The sequence below is a fragment of the Salvelinus fontinalis genome, chromosome 16 (genome assembly GCF_029448725.1).
Source record: "Salvelinus fontinalis isolate EN_2023a chromosome 16, ASM2944872v1, whole genome shotgun sequence".
NCBI lineage: Eukaryota > Metazoa > Chordata > Actinopteri > Salmoniformes > Salmonidae > Salvelinus > Salvelinus fontinalis.
In genome coordinates, this window is record NC_074680.1 from 27,469,859 (window position 1) to 27,492,019 (window position 22,161).

General features: G+C 44.9%; 1 protein-coding gene across 1 annotated transcript; it reads left to right on the top strand.

The window, feature by feature from the left end:
• The first annotated feature begins 267 nt into the window (after positions 1-267).
• LOC129812920 (exocyst complex component 5-like) lies at positions 268-21,353 on the top strand. The gene is made up of 18 exons (XM_055864905.1): positions 268-406; positions 2,997-3,091; positions 4,929-5,076; positions 5,297-5,491; positions 6,856-6,920; positions 7,198-7,226; positions 7,326-7,435; positions 7,661-7,705; positions 7,834-7,974; positions 8,067-8,149; positions 8,645-8,854; positions 9,536-9,683; positions 11,581-11,689; positions 11,848-11,968; positions 14,779-14,865; positions 14,972-15,080; positions 15,247-15,462; positions 15,619-21,353. Exons 1-18 carry the CDS (start codon positions 380-382, stop codon positions 15,781-15,783), a joined length of 2,103 nt encoding a protein of 700 aa, XP_055720880.1. The 5' UTR covers positions 268-379; the 3' UTR covers positions 15,784-21,353.
• The last annotated feature ends 808 nt before the right edge of the window (positions 21,354-22,161 follow it).

Below are 22,161 nucleotides of genomic sequence, written 5' to 3' on the forward strand. Positions count from 1 at the left end.
GCTAGGGTTAGGTTTAAAATCAGATTTTGATAAGAGAAATTGTAGGCGGGGTTTAGTCATACTAATGGACACGCTCGACATTGCAGCCGACTTTAAAGGCGAGTCGAGACTGACTGATTTACAAATTCCCTTGCATCCTAAATAACTGCTCAATATTATTGATCGATTAGTCAGTCATTCACAATTAACCCATGATACACCCCGGTTTTGACGCTCTCGAATACGGCCTATGGCTATGGTTGTGGAAACTAGTGACGACCCGGAAGTAGAGCTGTTAAATTTATCAACAAAGGGCAAAACATAAATCCAGCTGATCAATTAGTCGGCTGTCATACCCGAATGTTAGTTTGCCTAAACTGCAATTTGTACATTGTAGAACATGGCAACGACTCCTCAACTATTCGAGGTAAAATAAACTGTATGTTCCCTTGGCCTTTGCTTGGGCTAGCTGACTGCTAACTTTAGTGATAGCTAGCTAGGAGAAGTATGAACTAGCCAACCCCCTGTTTAAACGTTAGGTGATTAGCGTTAGTTGAAATGTCTTATTTTAGGCTAACTAGCTAGCCAGACATAGCTATAAGGATTGGAAATTGTGCCTCAGCTAGGAAGTTGCCTTGCCAGCAGATCCGACCCGCTTGCTTACAGCTGCACTGGGGTCGGATAGGCTTACTCTGTAGGTTAAGACACCACGGAGCCAGCGCGAGGTAAGGCTCGGAAAACATGGATGAGAAATGCGGTGTACTCCGAATTGTCCCAACATCCCAACTGTTACAACGATACAATTCGGAGTACAACGCATTTCCCAGGATTGAGGTACGTTTTCCGAGCCATATCTCGCGCCGGCTCAGTGGTGTCTTAACCAACACAGGAATCGTATCCGACCCCAGGCCTAGCGCAGCTGTAAGTAAGCGGGTCAGATCTGCTGGTTAGGAAGTTGCCCTGCTGTCCATTAGCTAGCTACGTTACCATTTGCAAGCTATTTTGCACTGACGGCTAGCTAACAAAGCTAGCTACTGTAGTGTTCACCCAGACAGATGTTGACGATGTGGTCATTTGTCAATCATGATGTATGTTGACTAGAGGGTTATACTACAAAGTAGGTTCAGTGAGTTAGCCAGCTAACTTTGATAAACAACCGATTTTTGTTGGTTAATTAAGAAACCTAAACTCATATGTTTTTGGATGTGGAGCTCATTTCAAGTTATTTTAGAGCATTTAGATAAGTTAGCTGGTTAACTCATTGGACCTGATTTGTAGTATACCCCCCAGCTGTACCTTAACGATTTGTGATTGTTACCAGTGTTACCTCTAGCTCGGGGGTAAAGTACGGCCTAACGTATCCGGCCCGCAAGACATATTACATTTATTATATATTCTTTTTTAATTTTTTAAAAATGTATCCACAATTTCGTGGTATCAAATTGGTAGTTACAGTCTTGTCCCATCGCTGCAACTCCCGTAGGGACTTGGGAGAGGCGAAGGTCGAAACACGACCCAGCCAAGCCACACTGCTTTTTGACACAATGCCTGCTTAACCCGGAAGCCAGTCGCACCAATGTGTCGGAGGGAACACTGTACACCTGGCGACAGTGTCAGCGTGCAATCGCCCAGCCCGCCACAGGAGTCGCTAGAGCGTGGTGGGTCAAGGAAATCTTGGCTTGTCAAACCCTCTCCTAACCCGGATGATGCTGGGCCAATTGTGCGCCGCCTCATGGGTCTCCCAGTCACGGCCTGCTGTGAAACAGCCTGGGATCGAACCAGGGTCTGTAGTGATGCCTTAAACCGCTGCGCCACTCGGGAGGCCTCCGCAAATTGATTGCGTCCCTCCGTTGAATTTCAAAATCCCGATGTGGTCCTCGAGCCAAACAGTTTGCCCACCCCTGCTCTAGCTGCTCTATGTCTTATGTTATTGCCTAAATTACTGGTTTACAGTAGCATTGACTAGGTAGCTTGTCACGCCCCTAGTTATCAGTGTTGGGGAGTAGTGAACTAGCTACGTTGTTCAACTAGTAATTTAATTACATTTTGCAATAGCTTGGTGGGGGTTGAACTAAATTCAAATCTTGGTACTTAATTACTTTTTTGCCATGTTTTGGTGTAGCTAACTACTGTAACTGCACGCTACTTTTTTGCAAAAAGAAAAGATGGGTGAAGAAGGAAAGAATTTCCTTTATTTTTTGGCATCAAACCTAGCTAATTCTCACTTGAAACACTGTGTGCCTAATTCTAACTTTGTGTTAAATAGGCTAAATCATACATTCTGTTGAAATCTGACTATAGGGATCTGTTCTTGCAATTTGCAGTATATGACATTTCAGATTTAGATATGTTATTTTTTCACTAAGTAGTTTGGAAGAAGTGAACTATTTTTTTCTAAGTAACTTTAGTTAAGTAAACTATATTTTTCTTAAGGGTAGCTTAACTTCAGTGTGAAGTAATTGGTAGCTTGGTAAACTGTGCAGCGGTCGAAGGCACTGCATCTCAGTGCAGTCCCATAGGGCTGCCCACAATTGGCCCAGCGTCGTCCAGGTTTGGCCGGTGTAGGCCTTCATTGTAAATAAGAATTGTTCTAAACTGACTTGCCTAGTTAAATAAAAAAACAGCAACTATATTTTCAGAGTAGCTTCCCCAAAACTGCTAGAACTGCTAAACTGCTTATAAGCCATGAAACCATGTAGCCAGCTAGCTACTTGAGTGCACCTGTAATCAATCATTGACCATTTGACACAATAAGGGTTAATGTATGCCATGGTCTAGCCAGAGTTGAGCAGCGACTAGTGTGGGCGGATTGGAACTCCGACATCACATAAAATTAAGTTTTTATAAAAAACTACCGATGTCAGCACCCAAAGATTAGCCCACAATTATACAGTCGTTGAGTTTAGTCGGCTAGCCAGGTTCCAGTATTGCTCATGTCACATCCCGTGCTCACCATTTATCTAAGAAAGTCTTGACAGGACAGAGATTGACACTGTCTGTGTGTGCTTGATCCACAGGAGCCCTTTGATGCAGATGAGTACATAGAGAGGTTGGCCTGGAGAACCCCTGGAGGAGGGTCCAAAGGCGGAGCTGAGGCATTCGACCCCAAAAGGTAGTCTTGTACTAAAGACATGGCTTTATTGAAAGTTACCGTAATCATGACTCTTGACCTCTTTTCGAAAGACTAACTAACCCTAACCCCTACCACCAGCCAATCCCCTGTCTTATTGCAGGTCCTTGTGCTTCCCCTTTTAAGACCCTTACCTTTGTTTCATCCTTATCCCCCTTTCTTAAAGCTCTAGTCCCAACCATACAACAAGTTCTATTTAAACCTCCATTGAAGATAACTCAGAGGCAGTGCGTAATGGGAGGCCACCAAGCTCTGAGTCACACAGTAACTGACAGCAAAGAAATGAATGTGTATTGGGAAGGGATGGGAGATGTCCCTAAGCTGAAGCCACTGCTGCGGGAATTAGCTAAGAGATTAAATACTCATCATTTTGGGACGTTTCCTAGTCTGTTAAATATGGTGCTGACTTACAACATTTGCTTCACAGTCCTCACTTCAAATGCAGCTGACGAAGCTCCCAGTTTGTAGAGCTTCGTAAATCTGGGGAGCCAAGAATTAAGCCCTAAATACTATGTATAAATATTAACTGAATGAGTGTAAGGTTAGTACAGTGGTCACCAACCGGTCGATCGCAATCTGCAAAGCATTCCTAGTCGATCACCAAACATTTCTGAAGAAAAGTCAATGATAAAGCCTTGCGCTCCTATATATAAAAAAAAGTGCATCTTGCTCTGTTGGCAGTAGGTTCATTTGATTCAGAAGTTCTGCACGCCTGGTAAGCAAAGAGTTCCCATTTTGAACTACATTTAATTTGTCTGGAGGGACAAACTGCCTACCCGGCAGACCAGGAAAGTTAAATCAAGTGTGCCTACTGCGCTGTCCAGTCTGTTAGCTAAAATCACTGTGCATACAGCTTCCACAACCCACAGCAAAGATTGATATTAGCCTAGGTGAGATTTCATAGCTTTTAAAACCTCGACCAGAGAAAGACTGTCAAAGAATATAGCAAAGAGCTGGTGTTTTTATGAGCGAGTTCATGTTTCTCTTTTTATTCAACCCTTTTTCAAAACATAAATGTGCTTCTCCCTGCTTCCACTCGCGCTGCAACTCCAAGGAATGAGTATCGATAGACCTGCGTCTTTTATTAATTGCTCATTGTGTCTATTTTAATATCAAGGAATATTTCACTTTTTCTGGTCATATGCACAAATTCATGTTGTTCCTGAGGCAGAAATATGATGCCCCCTCTCTCTGGTCAGTCTCACCGGAGGAAAGGAGAGTGCAGGGACTATGAGAGGTGGACCCCTCTGCTACTCTCTCCCTCCGATGAGACTGACCATCGGATGCAGGTACCATCACTCCAGTAAAATAAAAAAGACAATTATTTAAATGTATGCTCAGCTGTACCTCACAAGTGATAGAACTGATCTATTTTGTTATCAAACCTCGAGTTTTGAAATATAATATGGTCTGAGAAGAACAATATTGTTAGGCCAAGCATAGCCAATGCTGCGATAATGTATTAGGCCTACTGCACAAACCTCATTCCTACAGAACTGTTTTTTATTGCATAGGCTTACATTTTTTAAGTCATGTTTTTTAAAAATCTGAGTGGTAGATCTTGGCTTGCATTTTGACCCCGAACGTGATCTTGACTCAAACGTTGGTGACGACTGAGTTAGTAGGACAAATCCAACCCTAAATTACTCACCCATGCTAGTATACTAAAGCATTTTGTCTACCCTTTGTTTGCTGTGAACTTATGGCTGTAGTTCAAGTTGAAGGCCAGCTTGTAAGTGAACTCATGGCTATGGAGTGTCTAGACCAATGTGAGGTAGGCCTGCAGTCTTTTAAAGCTCTTGTCCTGCTTCCCTCCTAGGCTGCTGGAGGAGTTTGAGAACCACATAGAGGAGCTGAAGCAGCTAGATGAGAAGATCCAGCGGCGGGTGGAGAAGCTGGAGCACCAGTGTCACAGAGAGGCCAAGGAGTTTGCCCACAAAGTGCAGGACTTACAGAGGAGCAACCAGGTCAGTTTCACGACCCACTACAACCTCAGATCCCCAGCCTTTTACCCTGTAGACAGGCACATTTTGAAGAGAATGTCAGAATCCAGTGTAATATAAAAGCATTATGACCCTTGCTACTTTTGAAAGCCCTGCCATCATGCAAGTTTATTTTTATCCCCATTCATTAATCATGTCACACAATGTGCGACTTCTTTTTGCACAACTCTCTGTCTCCATACAGGTAGCCTTCCAGCACTTCCAGGAGTTGGACGAGCACATCAGCTATGTGGCCACCAAGGTGTGTCACCTTGGCGACCAGCTGGAGGGCGTGAACACGCCCAGGCAGAGGGCGGTGGAGGCACAGCGTCTCATGACCTACTTCAATGAGTTCCTGGATGGGGACCTGCGCAGTGATGTCTTCAACAACCCAGAGAAGGTCATGATACATACATTACCATCCGCCCTCATGTATTCTTACAGAGATGGACCTTTTTTATGTTTTTCAAAAAATAAAAAGATTGACCCTTGAAAATAACACCTCTACAGCAGTGAAAGATGTTAAGAACTGAAATAAGTCAATGAACAGGATTGAGGTAACCACACATTGTAATTTGTGGAATTGATCCCTGAGCTAATTTGGATTAATCAACTGGCCTTTACTTTTTGACAATAGCTAGAGGATTGACTACCATGGATGTCAACATGCTCATGTCTGTCTTAATCACATTAATTAATTGCAAAGTGTGAGAGAGACCCTTTTTTTGTTGTTGCTGTTGACTGTCTTGGTCATCACCATTTTGTCCTACTACAGCTAAATGTGGCATGGGAAAGCACAGCAAAATATTTTTCTTATGGGAGAAAACTGGGCCTAATTAATCTAGGTTTCCTATAAGAGTTCAAGGCCATTTGAGTGACCTCACTATCAACCCTCAAATGTTTGATTGGGGATTGTCAAAACAGTTTAAGAGCGAGTGGGGAAACAGTAATCAAAGCGGGCAGAGAGTCTGGAGGTCAATCTCAGAGACGGGACCTTGGGATGGGAATGCTTCCAGAGAGGCATGGTGGGAATATCGGACAGATCCCTTTTCCTGAGCATACCTCTAGATGAGGGGGAAAGAGGAAAGCTGCGAGTGAATAGCTGAAGGGGGAAGGCTCTGCTAATCCTTCTGAAAGGGAGGGCTGGGCCGCCAGCGTGGAGACAAGTGCTGCTAAACCCTGACTGCAGAGAGACGGCTACATTACTTACATGGGATTTAGCTAATCTTAGCTGGGGGACAGATACTTAGAAAACCTTTGCCGCGCAGAAAGGCTGGATCCTCCTCATGGGAGCGGAGTAATGATGTTAGCTGAGGCAGGCATCTGCGGGAACAGAAGAGTTGCGGACGGCGGGCCTTTACTAGGTCTGGGGTTTTCAGCCAGGGTGTATGTCAGGGGGAGGGGAGTGGGGGGTTCTCGACAGGGCCCATTTTTTAAGAGATATCCCTGGCTGGACAGATTATTGAAGGCGATTTAGGCTCCTGTGGGATTAGAGCCCATTCAGAGGAGGCATGCCAATAAAGAGTTAGATATGCTGCTAACCCAGGGCTGCTGCTGCGGATGCTGTTAGCCAGGTGAGTGGCGGCTGCTTGTTATCAGCTCCATGGTGTACAGGGAGGAGGAGGAGGAGGAGGAGGGCTGGTTTAACATGATCTCCTAAGTGGAGATGCTGCTACTGTTGGTCTGCTCTCTGTTTGGGTGTTCATTTCTTATGTTTCTCTCTCTCCCTCCCGACTCCTTCCCCCCTATTTCTCCCTTTCCCAGATTAAGGAAGCTGCTGATATCATTCAGAAGTTGCATCTCATAGCGCAGGAGCTGCCGTTTGACAGGTGAGTAGTCCTGGAGGCAGCTTTACACGAGCTCTGTGGTACAATGTAAACAGTATCGGTGCTGCTACTCTGTGCCTCCAGCCCAACCAGACTGGTTTTGTAAATGTTATGTTGCATTAACTAGTGTTTCTGAGTGAGAGAATACATTTCACTTCAAGTCAGAGGGACTACAAATATCACACATCATGCAAGATTACATTGACATCATTTTGGGTTTGAGTCTTTTTAATCTCCGATATCCTTTTTGGTGAATGCCTCTATTCTTGTCCTCTAACAGGTTTGCAGATGTCAAGGCCAAGATTGCAAGTGAGTGGTTGCATTCAAAATGACCTTTGTTGCTGATTGATCAATAAATGATTGCACAGCCATGCTAAGAAAGGCAACTAAATCAGAATGTGTCTCTAGGTAAATACCACGACCTGGAGCGCCAGCTGATCCAGGAGTTCACAGCGGCCCAGCGTAGGGGCGAGATTGGACGCATGCGGGAGGTCGCCGCAGTCCTCTTACATTTCAAGGTGACCCACAAACACTGGACTGTTTTGATATGTCTCCATATTAAAGAAAGATTAGTGTTATTGTTTGAGCTGTGTATGTGTAGTAGTAGTGCATATTGTAACTTACAAATATGCACTTGTATCTCATTTAGCGTCTATGCAACCATGCATCCAGTTTGTTCTTTGGAGATGTTGGATTGTGGTAGTGATGCAGGTGTGATTGTGACATGTCTTTGTTTCCTGCAGGGCTATGCACACTGTGTAGATGTTTATATCAAGCAGTGTCAGGAGGTGAGTGTGCAGTTGAACATGAACCCTTTTATAACAGTTTAGTATAGAGTACCTATGTGCTTCTGTTGTAGTCTCACCACAAGTTGTAGTCCTGAGGTCTGTAATTAACTCTCTGTGTGTGTGTTCAGGGAGCGTACATGCGTAGTGATGTGTTTGAAGACACGGCCCTCCTCTGCCAGCGAGTCAACAAGCAGGTGGGAGAGGTCTTCCAGAGCCCCGAGACCGTCATGGCCAAACTCATCCAGAACATCTTTGAGAACAAACTACAGGTATAGTGAACAATATCTGCCACTAGATTTGCCAGACAATGTCTTCTCTGACCCAGTTCTGTTGGACTGACTGAGCAGCTTTGTGTTTCCAGGCTCACGTGAAAGAGAAGCTAGACGAGACCCGCCGCTCTGACATAGAACAATACCTCAAAAACCTCTACGACCTCTACACCAGGTACTATGTCTGTTCACCTTTGAACTCTCACTCTTAAAGGTCCAATGCAGGCTTTTTTTCCCATCTCGATACCAAATAATTTCTGGATAACAATACGTACTTTACTGTGATTGCTTTAAATTAAAGCAATTTCTCAATCAATCATTTTGCTAGGTCTGTCTGGGAGTGGACTGAGTGGGGAGGGGAAAACTGAAAACTAGCTGATATTGGCAGAGAGGTTTGGAACTCTCTAATTGGTCTATTAACTTATTTTACACCTGGTGATGTCAACAGGCAGGCCAAAACTCCATCCCACCACAACAGGTTGACATTTCAGGCAATCTTTTCAAACAGCTCTTACTAAAAGGGAATTATCATTTTCACAGTATTTTTGGAACCTCATAGTGTGGAAATATATATAAAACACAGGAGATCAAGTTTTTGACTCCACTGGGCCTTTAATACCTCATTCCCTCCGGTCTGACCATTGGTAACTTGGCAACTCTGTGTCTCCAGGACGACAGCCTTGGCGTCCAAGCTAACAGAGTTCAACCTGGGCTCAGACAAACACACGTTCCTGTCCAAGCTCATCAAGAACATCTTCTCCACCTATCTGGAGAGCTACATTGAAATGGAGAAGGATTACCTCCGCACACGCAGCGCCATGATCCTGCAGCGCTACTACGACTCTAAGAACCACCAGAAACGCCCACTGGGTGGGGGCAGGTAGGAAGTGACTGACCACCTCTACCCTAGTGCCCCCTGACCCTCTCCTCCGTCTTCTCCCTTTATCCTGAACTTCCTTGTCCGCCTTGGTGTCAGACCTGAGTTGTATTAAATAGTTAAATGGATTTAAATAGTACATCCCTCATCTCTCCACTCCTCATATCAAGGTCCTGTCTTTGAGTTCAGACTCCTCCCTTTTCCTTAATGTTGTAATGGTGAGGGAGTTCTGTTAATGTCCCGGGTATGCCCCAGGTGAAGCTGGTTAATGTTGATTGCATTTGTTTTAGAACCGGGCTGCCTCCCGGGCGTCAGCCAGGGGCCCTGTTTTGGCCGACGACATAGTCTGCTCAAAACAAAAGTGGCGTAGTTTAGGCACTTGGAGTAATGAGTAGGATTCTGTGTTTTCACATGCAAACGTGGTTGCTTTTGATGAAAAGGCTTTATCTGCCTTCCCAATTAACTCTTTTGAAAATTGAAACATTTTATGGAGAAAATAGAAAGTGGTGTATTTCTGAATGATGCACCATGCTGCCTTGTTGATGACATGACAGAGGTGCAGATTTCGCTTCGATTTGATAAGGGCACTCCTCCGTTCACGTCAAGGGCCATAGCCTGGTGCACTTAATCAAACTCCCTCAATGTAACCCTCTCTGTCCTACCCCCCCCCCCCCCCCCCCACAGTATCCAGGAGCTGAAGGAGCGGATCAGACAGCGCACCAACCTGCCATTGGGGCCCAGCATCGACACCCACGGGGAGACCTTCCTGTCCCAGGAGGTGGTGGTCAACCTGCTGCAGGAGACACGCCACGCCTTCGAGAGGTGCAACAGGGTGAGGCTGCTACGCTGCACCCTACAGGAGAGACAATGATGTGCAGTGATGTCACAGTCTGTACTGAATTATCATAACAGGATCTTTTTGGTCACAGTGATCATACAGTTGAAATCTGACGTTTACATACACTTAGGTTGGAGTCATTAAAACTTGTTTTCAACCACTCCATACATTTCTTGATTTTTATTTTTTTATTTCACTTTTATTTAACCAGGTAGGCTAGTTGAGAACAAGTTCTCATTTGCAACTGCGACCTGGCCAAGATAAAGCATAGCAGTGTGAACAGACAACAACACAGAGTTACACATGGAGTAAACAATAAACAAGTCAATAACATGGTAGAAAAAAAGAGAATCTATATACAATGTGTGCAAAAGGCATGAGGAGGTAGGCAATAAATCGAATAATTAGAATTTAGCAGATTAACACTGGAGTGATAAATCATCAGATGATCATGTGCAAGTAGAGATACTGGTGTGCAAAAGAGCAGAAAAGTAAATAAATAAAAGCAGTATGGGGGGTGAGGTAGGTAAATTGGGTGGGCTAACAAACTATAGTTTTGGCAAATTGGCAAATTAATTCACTGTATCACAATTCCAGTGGGTCATAAGTTTACATACACTAAGTTGACTGTGCCTTTAAACAGCTTGGAAAATTCCAGAAAATTATGTCATGGCTTTAGAAGCTTCTGATAAGCTAATTCATCTGTACAAACAATATTATGCAAGTATGAACACCATGGGACCATGCAGCCGTCATACCGCTCGGGAAGGAGACGCATTCTGTCTCCTAGAGATGAACGTACTTTAGTGCGAAAAGTGTAAATCAATCCCAGAACAACAGCAAAGGACATTGTGAAGATGCTAGAGGAAACAGGTACAACAGTATCTATATCCACAGTAAAACGAGTCCTATATCGACATAACCCGAAAGGCCGCTCAGCAAGGAAGAAGACACTACTCCAAAACCGCCATTAAAAATAAAGCCAGACTACGGTTTGCAACTGCACATGGGGACAAAGATAGTACTTTTTGGAAAAAAATCCTCTGGTCTGATGAAACAAAAATAGAACTGTTTGGCGATAATGACCATCATTATGTTTGGAGCAAAAAAGGGGAGGCTTGCAAGCCGAAGAACACCATCCCAACCGTGACGCACGGGGGTGGCAGCATCATGTTGTGGGAGTGCTTTGCTGCAGGAGGGACTGGTGCACTTCACAAAATAGATGGCTTCATGACGAAGGAAAGTTATGTGGATATATTGAAGCAACATCTCAGGACATCAGTCAGGAAGTCGCAAATGGGTCTTCCAAATGGACAATGACCCCAAGCATACTTCCAAAGTTGTGGCAAAATGGCTTAAGGACAACAAATTCAAGGTATAGGAGTGGCCATCACAAAGTCCTGACCTCAATACTATAGAAACTTTGTTGGCAGAACTGAAAAAGCGTGTGCGAGCAAGGAGGCCTACTAACCTGTCTCAGTTACACCAGCTCTGTCAGGAGGAATGGGCCAAAATTCACCCAACTTATTATGGGAAGCTTGTGGAAGGCTACCTGAAACGTTTGACCCAGGTCAAACAATTTAAAGGCAATGCTACCAAATACTAATTGAGTGTATGTAAACTTCTGACCCACTGGGAATGTGATGAAAGAAATAAAAGCGGAAATGAATAATTCTCTCTACTATTATTCGGACATTTCACATTCTTAAAATAAAGTGGTGATCCGAACTGACCTAAAACAGGGAATGTTTATTAGGATTAAATGTCAGGAATTGTGAAAAACTGAGTTTAAATGTATTTGGCTAAGGTCTATGTAAATGAGGCCTTTGCAGTAGATCCCTGTAGAGTGCTGAGAGTAAATCAGGTCCTACCTCTGTGTGTTGTGAACCAGCTCTCAGATCCCTCGGACCTGCCCAAGAACGCCTTCTCCATCTTCCTGCTGCTAGTGGAGCACCTGTGTGTGGACCACATTGACTACGCACTGGAGATCGGCCTTTCCGGTACACACAACTCTCACTAACTGTCACTAACACAGTAAAGGTCGCAAAACCTTTTAGAAACATTGAATAAATCCTTTTTACGTGTGGGTGTAAAATGAATCTTCTCTTGTGCCTTTTTAAATGGAAAGTGTTTATGTTTCTCTCGCCTCTCTCTACAGCTATTCCATCAGCTGATGCCAAGAATACCAACCTTTACTTCCTGGATGTAGTTCAGCAGGCCAACACCATCTTCCACCTGTTTGATAAGCAGTTCAATGACCACCTCATGCCTCTTATCAGGTTAGCATAAGGCGTGTCCTGTCAATCACACCTATCCCCCCGTCCCATACTGTAGTCTGTTGCTAGCACAGACTGGAATATGTTCCGAGATTCCTCCGATGGCGTTGAGGAGTACACCACATCAGTCATTGGCTTCATCAATAAGTGCATCGATGACATCATCCCCACAGTGACCGTACGTACATACCCCAACCAGAAGCCATGGAGTCCAGGCAACATCCGCTGTGATGGAATTATTGTAATCAAAAGGAGACTTTTTAGATTTCTTCAAAACAATCAAACTTTATTATTTAATTACTGCAGTAATGGAGCTGGTCGGTAATCACCCATGGAGGTGATCACTAAGAACTCAATTAGCGGTTTTGAGCCACAGCATTTTATAGCAAAGTCCATCCTCCTGGATGTTCATGACAAAAAACAGATGTATGGAATGGGTCACAAGGTTGAGATTTGTATGAAAGATAATTATAATTCACAGAAGACAGTATCTCATTATGTAGAGACCAGAGTCTGGCTCTGGAGTCGTCTCTCCCTGGTACCTTATAGAACAGAAACATTAACTCATGTTCTGGAATGCGGTATCCCCAAGGACATCATAAATCTCCTGTCAGTGTTATCTCCCAGAGGCCCACTTTCAGTTCTCACAGACACAATAGAGTTATAAGAACCCTCTATTCTGTTGCATAAAACAAACGTTTGATGCAATAAAAGTATTATAACAATCTTGCAATTTTGCTCTCACACCGCACTGAGCTAAAGGTTAGAGCTGCCGCTTTCAAGGAGCGGGACTCCAACCTGGAAGCTTATAAGAAATCCCGCTATGCCCTCCGACGAACCATCAAACAGGCAACGCGTAAATACAGGACTAAGATTGAATCGTACTACACCGGCTCTGACGCTGGTCGGATGTGGCAGGGTTGGCAAACCACAGACTACAATGGGAAGCACAGCCGAGAGCTGCCCAGTGACACGAGCATATTAGACGAGCTAAACTAGCCAATGTATGTAAAGTCTTTTAAACAGGTCAACATTCACAAGGCCGCAGGGCCAGACGGATTACCAGGACGTGTACTGCGAACATGCGCTGACCAACTGGCAAGTGTCTTCACTCACATTTTCAACCTCTCCTTCTCCGAGGCTGTAATACCAACATGTTTTAAGCAGACCACCATAATGCCTGTGCCCAAGAACACTAAGGTAACCTGCCTAAATGACTACCGACCCGTAGCACTCATGTCTGTAGCCATGAAGTGCTTTGAAAGGCTGGTCATGGCTCACATCAACACCATCATCCCAGAAACCCTAGACCCACTCCAATTTGCATTCCACCCCAACTGATCCACTGATGAGGCAATCTCTATTGCACTCCACACTGGCCTTTCCCACCTGGACAAAAGGAACACCTATGTGAGAATGTTATTCATTGACTACAGCTCAGCGTTCAACACCATAGTGCCCTCAAAGCTCATCAATAAGCTAAGGACCCTGGGACTAAACACCTCCCTCTGCAACTGGATCCTGGACTTCCTGACAGGCCATCCCCAGGTGGTAAGGTAGGTAACAACACATCCGCCACGCTGATCCTCAACACAGGGGCCCCTCAGGGGTGCGTGCTCAGTCCCCTCCTGTACTCCCTGTTCACCCATGACTGCACGGCCAAGCACGACTCCAGCACAATCATTAAGTTTGCCAATGACACAACAGTGGGAGGCCTGATCACCGACAACGACGAGACAGCCTATAGGGAGGAGGTCAGAGTCCTGGCAGTGTGGTGCCAGGACAACAACCTCTCCCTCAATGTGATCAAGGCAAAGGAGATGATTGTGGACTACAGGAAAAGAGGAATGAGCACGCCCCCATTCTCATCGACGGGGCTGTCCAGGCACACCAAGACAGTTGTGAAGAGGGCACGACAAAACCTATTCCCCCTCAGGAGACTGAAAAGATTTGGTATGGGTCCTCAGATCCTCAAAAGGTTCTACAGCTGCACCATCGAGAGCATCCTGACTGGTTGCATCACTGCCTGGTATGGCAACTGCTCGGCCTCCGACCGCAAGGCACTACAGAGGGTAGTGCGAACGGCCCAGTACATCACTGAGTCCAAGCTTCCTGCCATCCAGGACCTCTATACCAGGTGGTGTCAGAGGAAGGCCCTAAAAATTGTCAGACTCCAGCCACCCTAGTTATAGACTGTTCTCTCTGCTTCCACGCGGCAAGCGGTACCAGAGCGCCAAGTCTAGGTCCAAGAGACTTCTAAACAGCTTCTACCCCCAAGCCATAAGACTCCTGAATATCTAATCAAATGGCTACCCAGACTATTTGCATTGCCCCTCCCTCTTTAACAACAGAGAGTAGTAGTGGTGTAATCATCTATGCATACTCACTTTAATAATTCTACCTACATGTACATATTACCTCAACTAACTGGTGCCCCCGCACATTGACTCTGTACCGATACCATACCCCCCCGTGTATATAGTCTCGCTATTGTTATTTTACTGCTGCTATTTAATTACTTGTTACTTTTATTTCTTATTCTTATCTGTATTTTTTGGAAACTGCACTGTTGGTTAGGGGCTCGTAAGTAAGCATTTCACTGTAAGGTCTACTACACCTGTTGTATTCGGCAAATTATTTCATTTGTACTGTACACTATTACTGCCTCTTACGGTTTGATAGCCTCCAGTTACTATTATTATTATTCACTAACAGGTTGCAACTCTGTAGCAAGCTTCATGTTTTCCAGATACATTTGTTCTGTGTTACTTTGTATTACCTTTGACCTTTTATGAACCTTCTCTCTCCACCAGCTCTTCTCCCAAACTGACAGAGTGCCTGCACAAGAAGAAGGAGGTGATTGAACAGATGGAGGTGAAACTGGACACCGGCATAGACAGGCCAGTAAACCACAGTTTTTTAATGTTATCAACAACATCATGGGAAATTAGTGAATGTATTATATTAGTGTGTGAGGGGTGGTTGTCATGGTGTTGTCCTCTGCAGAACGCTGAACTGCATGGTGGGACAGATGAAGCACATCCTGGCTACGGAACAGAAAAAGACAGACTTCAGGCCTGAAGATGAGAACAACGTCATGATCCAGTGCACCGCAGTAAGGAGTGAACTGCACCCAGCCTCCACCCCTGGTCTCATATGCAAAGCAAAGAGAAACTGTAGTCGGATGAGTTTTAAAAAGTAATACAAATCTGTGCCATTTCACTCGACCTGTGACTCCCAACCTACACGGTCTGATGCCCCTTCCTGCCTGTGCTCCCCAGGCCTGCTCCAAGGTGTGTGTGTACGTAAGTCGGCAGGTGGAGCGTGTGCGGAAGTCCATGGACGGTAAGAACGTGGACACAGTGCTGACGGAGCTGGGCGTGCGTTTCCACCGCCTCATCCACGAGCATCTGCAGCAGTACAGCTTCAGCTCCATGGGAGGCATGCTCGCCATCTGCGACGTGGCCGAGTACCGCAAAAGTGCCAAGGACTTCCGGGTGAGAGGTCACACCAGAGTTAGCATTACAGCTGTAGCAACAGTTTACATCATAATATTAAGCGCTAGTAAATCTACTGAGTTAATGCTAGCTAGCATACTGGCTTGGGTTGGATGTTGTAAAAGTTCTGTGTATGGTTGACTGTCTGTCCCGCAGGTTCCTTTGGTGCTGCAGCTATTTGACACGCTCCACGCCTTGTGTAACCTCCTGGTGGTCGCCCCCGGCGAGCAGCTCACCAACCTGGACCGGAACCTTCTGCACGCCTTCGTCCAGCTGAGAGTGGACTACCGCCAGGCCAGACTGGGACGCCACTTCAGCTAATGGCCCTGGTCTATGGGTCACTGCCAACCTGGATGGAGTCTTCTCTGTTCTGAGTTAGTCTTTCATTCTCAACTGCAGTAGCACTTTTGCTTGTTTGTCCGTCTTAGAGGCCAAGAAAGACCACCGCCATTCAAAGTTGGGCTACCTGCATTTTCCCCTTGATTTCTGCAATGCAAAGATATATTGACTGAGCTCTCTTGTTTTTAAATACTAATCAACCAAACCACCATAGAAGATTTTGTCATATTGCCGGTAATATGGACCTTGATTTCCAATAATTCTACTTTAAAATAAAGAGACGTTTTGATTGTGCCAAATATATGTTCTGTGGCTGCACTTGTCCACAGGAACAAACTCTAAAGCTGCAGTAAAGGGAAGGTTGAACTCTGCATAGCTCAGGCATGTCATGGCAATGACTGACTGGAAACAGCCACCCCTCAGAGAACTCCCAGAGGAATCTACTTTATTCTCACCACCATTTCTCTCATATCGCTCTCCCTTATCTCTCTCTTGTTCTCTCATACACTATATGTACCAAAGTATGTGGACACCCCTTCAAATTAGTGAATTTGGCCATCACAGCCGTTGCTGACAGGTGTATAACATTGAGCACACAGCCATGCAATCTCCATAGACAAACATTGGCAGTAGAATGGCCTTATTGACAAGCTCATTGACATTCAACGTCATAGGATGCCACCTTTCCAACAAGTCAGTTTGTAAAATTTCTGCCCTGCTAGAGATGCCCCAGTCAACCCTAAGTGCTTTTAGTGGGAAGTGGAAACGTCTAGGAGCAATAACGGCTCAGCCGTGAAGTGGTAGGCCTCTAGACTATTCTGTGCTTCCAACTTTGTGGCAACAGTTTGGGGAAGGCCCTTTCCTGTTTCAGTACGACAATGCCCCCTTGCACAAAGCGAACTCCATACAAAAATTGTATCTTGTTATTGGTGTGGAAGAACTTGACTGACTTGCACAGTGCCCTTAACCCTAGTGAACACCTTTGGGATGAATTGGAATGCCGACTGCCAGCCAGGCCTAATCTCCCAACATCAGTGCCTGACCTCACTATTGCTATTTTTGCTGAATGGAAGCAAGTCCCCGCAGCAATGTTCCAACATCTAGTGGAAAGCCTTCCCAGAAGAGTGGAGGCTGTTATAGCAGCAAAAGGGGGGACCAACTCCATTGTAATGAGATGTTTGATAAGCAGGTGTCCACATACTTTTGGTAATTTAGTGTATCTCTCCATATCTATATCTAACCAAGCCTGATATAGAGCCCCGCTGTGCCTGGCAGATAGTCACATGACCACCTCTCTCCGACCCCTGACCTCAGGGCAGAGGTGAGGGGTCATCACACTGCGCTGTGATCCCAGCCGTAAGCATGTCTGAGAACCACTCAGAGGTCCTGGGTGGTCTGTCTGTGGCTGGGATGATGGGTAATTGCCTAGATCGACACCTGTTCATCCACAGGGGCTTACGATCCATGCTTTGTGGCCTGGATCAGTCCTGAATCAGGGTCAGGACACAGTGAAATGTTGCTCTTCAGTGCTTAAGGAGATAATGAGTGAAAGTTAAGTGGACTTCACAGGGTATTACGGGAGGCCAGGGAGGGTCAAGATCATTGTGCCTCGGCTCTCACATGGTGGTCATTGACTGTCAGTGTCAGTTAAGATCAAACCTGAGGTTCTATTGTCTTATGATAGGCTGTTCCCAGTGTACTGCTCTTGACCTTAATCAATGATTCATAAAAAAAGTTTTGTTTAATTAGTGTCTACTTTTATCACAACCTTACTGGTTCATTTTCATAAACAATCAGTTGAGTTTGAGATGTTAGTACTCAGTGAGAGAGTAGGCTTGGTGCTGGAAGTGATAGATATATACAGTACAGTTCAAAATTTGGACATACCTGCTCGTTCAAAGGTTTTCATTTATTTGTACTATTTTCTACATTGTAGAATAATAGTGAAGACCGAACTATGAAATAACACATATGTAACCAAAAAAGTGTTAAACAAATCAAAATATATTTTATATCCTTCAACGTAGCCACCCTTTTCCTTGATAGCTTTGCACACTCTTGGCATTCTCTCAACCAGCTTCACCTGGAATGCTTTTCCAACTGTCTTGAAAGAGTTCCTACATATGCTGAGCACTTGTTGGCTGCTTTTCCTTCATTCAACAGTCCAACTCATCTCAAACCATCTCAACTGGGTTGAGGTTGGGTGATTGTGGAGGCCAGATATTCTGATGCAGCACTCCATCACTCTCCTTCTTGGTCACATAGACCTTACACAGCCTGGAGGTGGGTATGGGTCATTGTTCTGTTGAAAAACAAAAGATAGTCCCACTAAGCGCAAAGCAGATGGGCTGGAGTATCGCTGCAGAATGCTGTGGTAGCCTTGCTGGTTAAGTGTGCCTTGAATTTAAATAACACCTCCTCCATGCTTCACGGTGGGAACCACACATGCGGAGATCATCCGTTCACCTACTGAGTCTCACAAAGACACAGTGGTTGGAACCAAAAATTTAACATTTTGACTCATCAGACCAAAAGACAGATTTCCACTGGTCTAATGTCCATTGTTTGTGTTTCTTGGCCCAAGCAAGTCTCTTATTATTATTGGTGTCCTTTAGTGGTGGTTTCTTTGCAGCAATTCCACCAGGAAGGCCTGATTCACGCAGTCTCCCCTGAACAGTTGATGGTGAGATGTGTCTTACTTGAAGCATTTATTCGGGCTGCAATTTGAGGTGCAGTTAACTCTAATGAACGTATCCTCTGTGGCAGAGGTAACTCTGGGTCTTCATTTCCTGTGGCGGTCCTCATGAGAGACTGTTTCATCATAGTGCTTGATGGTTTTTATGGCTGCACTTGATGAAACTCTTGAAATTTTCCCGATTGTCTAACCTTCATGTCTTAATGTAATAATACCTAGGATAGGATAAAGTAATCCTTCTAACCCCCCCCTTTAGCGTCTGCTAAATGACTTAAATGTAATAATGGACTGTCGTTTCTCTTTGCTTATTTGAGCTGTTCTTGCCATGATATGGACTTGGGTCTTTTACCAAATAGGGCTATCGTCTCTATACCCCCCCTACCTTGACACAACACAGCTGATTGGCTCAAACGCATTAAGGAAAGAAATTCCACAAAAAAAAAATTATTTTATTTTTCCGTTATTTTACCAGGTAAGTTGACTGAGAACACGTTCTCATTTGCAGCAACGACCTGGGGAATAGTTACAGGGGAGAGGAGGGGGATGAATGAGCCAATTGTAAACTGGGGATTATTAGGTGACCATGATGGTTTGAGGGCCAGATTGGGAATTTAGCCAGGACACCGGGGTTAACACCCCTACTCTTACGATAAGTGCCATGGGATCTTTAATGACCTCAGAGAGTCAGGACACCCGTTTAACGTCCCATCCGAAAGACGGCACCCTACACAGGGCAGTGTCCCCAATCACTGCCCTGGGGCATTGGGATATTTTATTAGACCAGAGGAAAGAGTGCCTCCTACTGGCCCTCCACACCACTTCAGCAGCATCTGGTCTCCCATCCAGGGACTGACCAGGACCAACCCTGCTTAGCTTCAGAAGCAAGCCAGCAGTGGTATGCAGGGTGGTATGCTGCTGTCGTAACAAGGCACACCTGTTAATTGAAATGCATTCCTAGGTGACTACCTCATGAAACTGGTTGGGTGAATGCCAAGCGTGTCCAAAGCTGTCAAGAAAAAGGGTGGCGACTTTGAAGAATCTCAAATACATTTTGATTTGTTTAACAAGTTTTTGGTTACTACATGATTCCATGTGTTATTTCATAGTTGATGTATTCACTATTATTCTACAATGTAGAAAATAGTAAAAAATTAAGAAAAACCCTTGAATGAGTAGGTGTGTCCAAAAGTTTGACTGGTACTGTACTCATTGGGTATTCTTAACATGCCAGACTTTCTTCCTGAAAGAGTACAGTTCTCCTCTAGTCTCCAGGAACGGGATTAGACATCTAGCGGTTGATGAAATGTGTGCAGTTGTCATGGACTGGAGAGACGGGGCGAGATAGAGATGGTTCAGAGCTCAGCCACAGCTCCGGCTGGATAGTGTTGTGTAGAAGGTACACAGGGAGCTGAGTAAAGTCAAACAACACAATTAATTAGGCTAATATTAATATTATCAATGTCACTGAAATTCAATTCTCCCAGCCCTAATCACAACTACGTAGCTTGTAAAAATGATTTTGTTAGGCCACGGCGCAAACACTGGGCCTTTTCCAAACATTTGAAAACTATTTGTTTTTGTGGCGATTAATACATGCTGCCTGGGGAAGGGTTGGGGTAATGGGCCCCAGCCGAGGATGATAACTGGAGAGGAGTTGAAGGGAGAGGCACAGGCTGCCCCCAGGGATGCCCCGCCTGGGCAGATGGGAGGGAGGGATGTTGTTTTGGGGGAGTGTTTGAGCAGGTGGAGGGGATTAGTAACACTGTCAATACTGGAGAGCTGGATAAGACTGTTCCCTCTTACTCATCAGCTGCCACAGTTTGAGCAGTTCCTGCATAGACACACACATCCAGACATGTTTACACACACATGAACATACACAGGGTTATCTGTCTGGAGAGGGAGACAAAACATGGTTGTTCTTGTTCTACATTGTCAAATCTCTGGTTGAGGAAAATATATTTCCTGCTGCTTTTTCTTGTGCCTATTACAAGGCAGTCCAGCAAAAATGCGAGGATCTGGATGTAGAGAACCTTATTTAACTTCTGAAGACCTAACACTGTCCATGTTTTTTTCTATCAATCATCATACCTTCCTACAAGGAAATCCAAAATATTTATCCAAACCCATTCACTTTCCCTCCACACTCTTTCCACCTCTCTCCCTCTCTTCTCCTCCCCCCTGAGCTAGATGTTCACCCAGCAGGCTCAGGTAGAACTCAGCCAGCTAGTACACCTGTATTAGTGCCCTGATACGGAGAGCCCCACTATTAAGCCACCAAACTTTCCAACCTGCAGTGTCACCAGGATAATTATCTGTCACACCCTCAGGAAGGGTCCTTGTCAATCAATTTGTTTGCGGAGTGCGTTATTGTATTCAAGTTCTGTTTGACTCTAGACTCTCGAGTGCTCCACTTTCTATGTTAAACTGCAACAACTCTTAAAACTCCTTTTGTCTGTTCTTGTCATGTTCCTGACCTGTTTTCTGTTGTTTTTGTATGTGTTTAGTTGGTCAGGGCGTGAATTGGGGTGGGCATTCTATGTTATGTGTTTCTATGTTGGGTTAAATGTGTTGCCTGATATGGTTCTCAATTAGAGGCAGGTGTTTGACGTTTCCTCTGATTGAGAACCATATTAAGGTAGGCTGTTCTCACTGTTTGTTTGTGGGTGATTGTTGCTGTGTCTGTGTTTGTTGCACCACACGGTACTGTCTCGTCTCGTTCGTTTGTTCTTTCCTGTTCGTGCATTCTTCGTTTTATGTAGTTCTCATGTTCAGGTCTGTTTAACGTCGTTTTGTAATTATCAAGTGTATTTTCGTGTCAGTGTTCGTCTTGTTAAATAAATTCTTTGTCTGCATACCTCGCTGCGTGTTGGTCCGATGCATGCTCCTCCTCATTCGAGGAGGAGGAATATGACGAATGTTACAGTTCTGTTAAGAGGAAGTTTGATTCCTCCAGTCCTCTGCTCTGTCCATCAATATCATCCTTCTCTCCTCAAGTCATATTCTCCCCCCTCATCCACACTTAAGCACCAGTCTTCCAGCCACCCCCTTCTCCACCCTCAGATGTCATAGCACTTTCAGTTTGTCCACTCTGTCTACGCTTCGAGCCCAACTTGTCCTCCAGCATCCCACAAATCCCTGCTTTCGGCGTCTCCATAACACGCCGGTCCTCCCTCTGCCTCCTGGAGCACTGACAATAAAGCATTACAGCAGTCAATCCATGTCAACAACAGCTTCGCTTAATTCCTGCTAAACACAATTTAAGCCAAATCTTCAGCTAATGATCCATAGTGATTAGCACTTGCTCTTTCGTCTGCCGGCGGCTTGTATCAATTTCACTTATGTATTTGATTTTCCTGCCGTCATCAGAGAGATGACTCAGGTGTGGGAGTTGTGGCAACCAGGCTTGGGAGGGGGTTAAGGATTCCCCTGCAAATTAGTCACCAAGTAATTAACACTTTGTGTTCATACAACACCCCTCATCAGCATATTTTACGTGGGAATCAGAGTAATGATGCCAGAGCCAGCAATAACTGGTGCTATTCAACTGCCTGTTGTCACCAACTACATTTCATATCAGACATTTGTCACTTGGCATTTAAGGCTTAGAAAGAGGGAGTCAAGATATACAAAAGGAGTCATAGTGCATAGTAATCAAAAGGGAG